A 7,505-nucleotide genomic window follows, 5' to 3' on the forward strand; every position below is an offset into this window, starting at 1 on the left:
CGACACACACTTCATACACACACACGCTAAGGCCGTTTCCTCTGGTACGAAACACACACACACACACACACACACACACACTATACCGTCACTAATCTATCTCAATCTCTAGGATGCCATCCTGTTCTACATTCCTCAGATTGTTCAAGCCCTGCGCTATGACAAGGTGAGTGACACTACATTTAACTAGCTGCTGCATTTCTACAATACAGTGTGTGTTTGGTTTTACTTTCATTGTGGGGAACAGAAGTCCTAACAAGGATAGTAAAGCAAGTAACATTTGGACAGGTGGGGACATTTTACCACTGGGAAAAATGCTATTTTAGAGGTCAGGGTTAGCTTAAGGTGTAGGGGTAAGGAAAAATAGGGTATCAATTGTTTAGTAAAACGTGTGTGTGTGTGTGTGTGTGTGTGGTGTGTGTGTGTGTGTGTGTATTTGATTTGCAGATGGGGTATGTGAGGGAGTACATCCTGTGGGCGGCCCAGAAGTCTCAGCTGTTGGCCCATCAGTTCATCTGGAACATGAAGACTAACATCTACCTGGACGAGGAGGCAAACCATAAAGACCGTGAGACATACGTACACACACTCTCATACTCACTCACTCACACTTACTTGCGTGCGCACTCACACACTTACCACTCCTCACACTCTCGCTTGTCTCTTCCCTCTCCCTCTGTGTAGCTGACATCGGGGATCTGTTGGAGGAGATGGTTGAGGAGATAATAGGTGCTCAGTCTGGTGCAGCTAAAGACTTTTTCCAGAGAGAGTTTGACTTCTTTGACAAAATCACCAACGTATCTGCCATCATCAAGTAAGACCCTCTCTCTCTCTAATCAGAACTCTCTCTCTCTAATCAGAACTCTCTCTCTCTAATCAGAACTCTCTCTCTCTCTCATCAGAACTCTCTCTCTCTCTCTCTCATCAGAACTCTCTCTCTCTCTCTCTCATCAGAACTCTCTCTCTCTCTCTCTCATCAGAACTCTCTCTCTCTCTCTCTCATCAGAACTCTCTCTCTCTCTCTCTCATCAGAACTCTCTCTCTCTCTCTCTCATCAGAACTCTCTCTCTCTCTCTCTCATCAGAACTCTCTCTCTCTCTCTCTCATCAGAACTCTCTCTCTCTCTCTCTCATCAGAACTCTCTCTCTCTCTCTCTCATCAGAACTCTCTCTCTCTCTCTCTCATCAGAACTCTCTCTCTCTCTCTCTCATCAGAACTCTCTCTCTCTCTCTCTCATCAGAACTCTCTCTCTCTCTCTCTCATCAGAACTCTCTCTCTCTCTCTCTCATCAGAACTCTCTCTCTCTCTCTCTCTCTCTCTAATCAGAACTCTCTCTCTCTCTCTCTCTCTCTCTAATCAGAACTCTCTCTCTCTCTCTCTCTCTCTCTAATCAGAACTCTCTCTCTCTCTCTCTCTCTCTCTCTAATCAGAACTCTCTCTCTCTCTCTCTCTCTCTCTAATCAGAACTCTCTCTCTCTCTCTCTCTCTAATCAGAACTCTCTCTCTCTCTCTCTCTAATCAGAACTCTCTCAGAAATCTAATTAGAACTCCAGTCCCTATATAGTCCACTACTGTCAACCAATTAGTTTCTGGATATAAAAGTGTTGGTGTTTTTATTAGGCCCACCCCAAAGGGAGATGAGAGGAAGAGGGCCTGTCTCAAAGCTCTGTCTGACATCAAAGTCCAGCAAGGTAACAACAGCTGGGAGACATCCATGTTGCTAGGTCTGTGGGTGCAGGTGCATGTTTGATTACAGTGAGGTGTATGTGAATAGTTTTGACTTAGGTGTTTTTACCTCTAAGCAGTTGATTCCTGTATATGTGATTTGTGCTATGTGGAAGCAGTAGTCACTGTGTGTGTCTGTCCATCTCGCCCCCCCCCCGGTGGCCATCCTCCAGGCTGCTACCTGCCCAGTAACCCAGAGGCCATCGTATTGGACATCGACTACAAGTCTGGAACACCCATGCAGAGGTACTCACTCACTGATTTTATTAATTTGGTTGATTGATTTCATGCCTGACAAAGACCTTCCAGTTGAAACGTTGCAATAAAGTACACAGGAGCATTCAATTGTGTGTGGATATCTATTCCTTTATGCTATTTAAAAAAAGGAATAGAAGCCCTTCTCACAGGATCTATATCTGACTGCTGTCTCCGTTCTCTCCCAGTGCTGCCAAGGCCCCGTACCTGGCTAAGTTCAAGGTGAAGCGTTGTGGGGTCAGTGAGCTGGAGAAAGAGGGTCTGCGTTGTCAGACTGACTCCCAGGACGTGGAGTCGGGTGAAGATGTAGCTCGCAGGATCGTCTGGCAGGCCGCCATCTTTAAAGTGGGAGACGACTGCAGACAGGTAGGATAGATAGACCAACACATGCGCACACACCACAAGCATATTTTACATACTCAGCACTTATAAACAATTTTATTTTCAATCAGCATTTTTTTGTATTTTCTCTTTCTCTCAATCTCTCCCTCCCTCCCCAGGACATGCTGGCTCTCCAGATCATTGGTCTGTTTAAGAACATCTTCCAACTTGTGGGTCTGGACCTGTTTGTGTTTCCCTACAGAGTTGTGGCTACCGCCCCTGGGGTATGTACACTTATCCCCTACACCAGGGCTAGGCAGCTAGATTCAGTCGCAGGCCCGTTTTTGTTGGCAGTGAATGGTTCAGGGGTCTGGGAAAAATGTTATAATAATAATTAGTACACTGAAAATTGACCAACTATGCCCAAAAAGATATTCGTATTTCCAAATACAATAATTTCATACCTTGATTACATTGAGACACGATCACGTCTCTTTTTGTATTTGTGGGCCTACTTGGACAGATTTTCTAAATTCAACTCATTTTTAGCTTAATTTTTGGTGATTTGAGTCTTTCTTGAGCAAAAACTGAAATCCCCACTTTTGGGGGGGGGGGGGCATAATTACTAGCGGGCCGGTTTTGGCCCACGGGCAGCCTGTTTCCGTCCTCTGCCCTACACCCTACCTCCTATACCCTAACCCCTGCACCCTAATCTTTATTAAACCTTAATCTTTGTCTTGTTCTGTGCACTGTAGCATCACAGTAATGGTTTTCCTGTCTCTGTGTCCAGTGTGGTGTGATTGAGTGTATCCCAGACTGTAAATCCCGTGACCAACTGGGCAGACAGACAGACTTTGGGATGTACGACTACTTCAGAAACCAGTATGGAGATGAGTCCACTCTGGCCTTCCAGAAGGTGAGATGACTGTGCTGTCCTACGACCCCTAAACTCTGACCCCTTACCTGATCCTCGTCTGTGCCATTATTCTTAATTAATCAGAAATTCAGGATTATTAAAAAAAGAGAAATACTCTTGAGTACATACAGTATGTCATTAAAATGGATCTGTTGCCTTAATAAACATACGTCAACTATTTTACTTCACCAACATGGTTTATACAAGGTACTTCCTAATCTCTTCCTCTCTCTTTCCCCTCCTCTCCAGGCGAGGTATAACTTCATCCGTAGTATGGCTGCTTACAGCCTGCTGCTCTTCCTGCTACAAATCAAAGATAGACACAACGGGAACATCATGCTGGACAGCAAGGGACACCTTATCCACATAGGTAAAAAATCATCCACATTGTTACACAATCACCCATCCTTAACCTCGTCCAAAACATCATCCACATGGGAACACAACTGTCCTTAACCTCATCCAAAACATCATCCACATAGGAACACGATCATCCACATAGGAACACGACCATCCTTAACCTCATCCAAAACATCATCCACACAATCAATCATTAATTTAATACAGCAATGGTGGACATCTTTTATCTCTTTGTGACAATAAATATATGAATTGAATTTATAATAGTTGTCTAAAACAGCATCTGCTTTCAGACTTTGGCTTCATGTTTGAGAGTTCTCCTGGTGGTAACCTGGGCTGGGAGCCGGACATCAAGCTGACTGATGAGATGGTGATGATCATGGGAGGCAAGATGGAAGCCACTCCCTTCAAATGGTTCATGGAGCTGTGTGTCAGGGGGTACCTGGCCGTCAGGTGTGTGTGTGTGTGTGTGTGTGTGTGTGTGTGTGTGTGTGTGTGGGGTCTCAATCTTATTTGCATCTAAACGGTCTTTCTGTGGGTTAATTCTATTTTTGTTCCACCTCTCTCAGGCCCTACATGGATGCAGTGGTGTCTCTAGTCACTCTGATGCTGGACACTGGACTACCATGCTTCAGAGGACAGACCATCAAACTGCTCAAGTCAGTACATCAATAAACCACATGGGAGCATAAATTAGGTCGTGCCAAGTCTTGTGACCATTTCTGACCATGTCTGTGTTCACAGGCAGCGGTTCAACCCCAGTATGAGTGAGAAGGAGGCGGCTGCTTTCATCATCAAGGTCATCCAGAGCTGCTTCCTCAGCAGCAGGTAACACCAATGGCCCTGTACCATTCCAGCTCCTTTCCTCACTCAATGGCCCTGTAACATTCCAGCTCCTTTCCTCACTCAATGGCCCTGTAACATTCCAGCTCCTTTCCTCACTCAATGGCCCTGTAACATTCCAGCTCCTTTCCTCACTCAATGGCCCTGTAACATTCCAGCTCCTTTCCTCACTCAATGGCCCTGCTCACATTCCAGTCTCTCGCTCCTTTCCTGACGCCTATGGCCCCAACTCGGCCAGAGGAAATATCCATTACATTTTACATTTTAGTCATTTAGCAGACGCTCTTATCCAGAGCGACTTACAGTAGAGTGCATACATTTTATTACATTTTACATACTGAGACAAGGATATCCCTACCGGCCAAACCCTCCCTAACCCGGATGACGCTATGCCAATTGTGCGTCGCCCCACGGACCTCCCGGTTGCGGCCGGCTGCGACAGAGCCTGGGCGCGAACCCAGCCCAGCCTGGGCGCGAACCCAGAGACTCTGGTGGCGCAGCTAGCACTGCGATGCAGTGCCCTAGACCACTGCGCCACCCGGGAGACCCCATAATGCTAACTGTCTATATACACATGCTGACTGTCTGTTTTCTGTCTTTCCTCAGGAGCAAGACCTATGATATGCTTCAGTATTACCAGAACCAGATCCCATACTGAAGACCTGCTGCAGTATTTTCACATACTGGGACCTGTCTGATATGAGTTCTTATTCCCTATATAGGCAGTAACCTCTTCTTTAGACTCTATGTAAGGTCAGAGGTTGTCCTATATACAAAGTAATTATCCTTGGCTTGCTAGCCAGCTAGCGTCCAGCAACTTATGCACTTTATAGATCGCTGTATTTCACCCACCTGATTGGACCCTGATCAAGAGCTGTTATGCTAGACTAGAGAAATCACACTAACCAATCAATCAACCAAACAACCAATCACACAACCTGTAACTGAACTCCAATACAATCAGCAAATCCCACGATCATAATCCATATATCACGTATCCATGTCTTGATACAATCACATAGTGAGTGTCCCCGTCCTGTAGTCAAAAGCGATGAGTAGATATTTTCTCTGGGGACATTTCTAATGGTGGAGCTAGTGACTATATCTGTCTTGAGTCAGTTACATACTGTGTGTGTATCCGCGCCAAGGTTGGTGGATCCAGTACAGAATAAACCAGTGTTGTTTACCTACTAACCCACTAACTCTGCATGTCTCATGACCAGACCTAGTAGTAACATGGATTTAGTAGCGTTCTTAAACAGGTGTGTGTGTGTGAGATTCTGTTTGGAGACATTCCTCTTTCTGCACAAAGACAGATTTTATTCACCTTCAATCCTGTACTTGAATCTCCAGGATTTGTGTTTAGTATTACAATGGTGGTGGGGGGGTGGTGGTGATTTTACAGTGACGATGAAGACCCAAAAAGCCATTTCTCTAAACCTTGGCACAAACAGATGGGTAGTATTACATGACAACTACACTCCTCTGATGTTATGCTAGATGTTACCTTCTTAATGTGTGACAACATATGAGATGTCATAATCTCTTCAGAAACCCTTCTGTTTATGAAGATATTTTACTTGGTAGTCTGTAAAGATAATTCATCTTACATTTATCATTTTAGATTAGATGGTATGTATTCTTTTTGATCTGAATGGATATGTTTCATTATTATTTTACTTAGGGTATTTCATCTTAAACATCCATGTATGTATTACAGAGTATGTTTGTAATATAACGTGGGCGGCAGGTCAGCTAGCGGCCAGGAACCGAAAGGTCGCTGGTTTGAATGCCCGAGCTGACTAGGTGAGGTATCTACCAATGTGCCCTTGAGGAAGACACTTATCCATAGTGACTTACATGAGCAATTAGGGTTAAGAGTGTCTGCTAAATGAGTAAAAATTGACATATGAAGTATATTACGGTGTACTGTATTTCAGGGCTCTACAGTGTAACCATTTTACTCACATATAAATGTTCTGCTGTGTGACCTGGAGTTTTAATGTAGGCATACCAGTGCACCTAGAAAAAGTTAAAGGATTCTAGCTTTAATACTTCAAATATTTTTAATTGTGTGTATTCGTTTCTTTGTGTGCTTACATTTTTCAACTTAGGTGTACACATGCTCATTGTAAAAAAAGATCAGTGTAGAGAGCCCTGCTATGTACTGTAGGTTGTAATGGCTAACAGGACATGCATTTCAGACCAATGGGATAATAAAGAGCTGTTCCATTATTAGTATTTTTATTGGACTGTTGTATTGTGATAAAGTACTGAAACATAAACCCCAGTTCATGTGAGTGTAATTTTATCTATACTGAACAAAAATAGAAATGCAACAATTTAAACTGTTTTACTGAGTTACAGTTCATATGAGTTAAATTCCTTACGCCCTAATCTATGGATTTCACATGACTGGGCAGGGGTGCAGCCAAGGGTGGGCCTGGGAGGGCATAGGCCCACCCACTTGGGAGCCAGGACCAACCAATCAGAATGAGTTTTTCCCCAGAAAAGGGCTTTGTTAAAGACAAAAATACTCCTCAGCACACCCACCCTCCTCCGTCAGACTATCCCGCAGGTGAAGCCAGATGTGGAGATCCTGGGCTGGCATGGTTACATGTGGTCTTCGGTTGTGAGGTCGGTTGGACATACTGCCAAATACTCTAAAACAACGTGAGGTGACTTATGGTAGAGAAATTAACATTAAACAAAAGCCCACTCTAAAATGTGCAGTTCTCACACAACATAATGCCACAGATGTCTCAAGTTTTGAGGGAGCGTGCAATTGGCATGCTGACTGCAGGAATGTCCATCAGAGCTGTTGCCAGAGAATTTAATGTTTGTTTCTCTACCATAAGCCGAACAGAATTGCATATTATCGATGGCAATATGAATGCACAGAGATACCGTCCCATGATCCTGAGGTCCATTGTCGTGCCATTCATTCGCCGCCATCACCGTGTTTCAGCATGATAATGCACAGCCCAATGTCGCAAGGATCTGTACACAATTCCTGGAAGCTGAAAATGTCCCAGTTCTTCCATGGCCTGCATAGTCACCAGACATGTCACCCATTGAACATGTT

General features: G+C 44.3%; 1 protein-coding gene across 1 annotated transcript in view; it reads left to right on the forward strand.

Annotated features, from left to right (window-relative positions):
- Positions 1–6,655, forward strand: part of LOC120044803 (phosphatidylinositol 4-kinase alpha-like) — a 35,104-nt gene extending 28,449 nt beyond the window's left edge. The window contains exons 36-48 of the mRNA XM_038989476.1: positions 113–166; positions 448–568; positions 685–814; positions 1,621–1,691; positions 1,899–1,971; positions 2,169–2,346; positions 2,481–2,585; positions 3,092–3,217; positions 3,467–3,587; positions 3,871–4,030; positions 4,147–4,236; positions 4,322–4,405; positions 5,027–6,655. Coding sequence (XP_038845404.1) covers positions 113–166; positions 448–568; positions 685–814; positions 1,621–1,691; positions 1,899–1,971; positions 2,169–2,346; positions 2,481–2,585; positions 3,092–3,217; positions 3,467–3,587; positions 3,871–4,030; positions 4,147–4,236; positions 4,322–4,405; positions 5,027–5,078 — 1,365 coding nt within the window. The 3' untranslated portion in view covers positions 5,079–6,655. The remainder of the gene's footprint in view (positions 1–112; positions 167–447; positions 569–684; positions 815–1,620; positions 1,692–1,898; positions 1,972–2,168; positions 2,347–2,480; positions 2,586–3,091; positions 3,218–3,466; positions 3,588–3,870; positions 4,031–4,146; positions 4,237–4,321; positions 4,406–5,026) is intronic.
- Positions 6,656–7,505: the final 850 nt, after the last annotated feature.

Source organism: Salvelinus namaycush, chromosome 3, assembly GCF_016432855.1.
Source record: "Salvelinus namaycush isolate Seneca chromosome 3, SaNama_1.0, whole genome shotgun sequence".
NCBI classification, from domain to species: domain Eukaryota; kingdom Metazoa; phylum Chordata; class Actinopteri; order Salmoniformes; family Salmonidae; genus Salvelinus; species Salvelinus namaycush.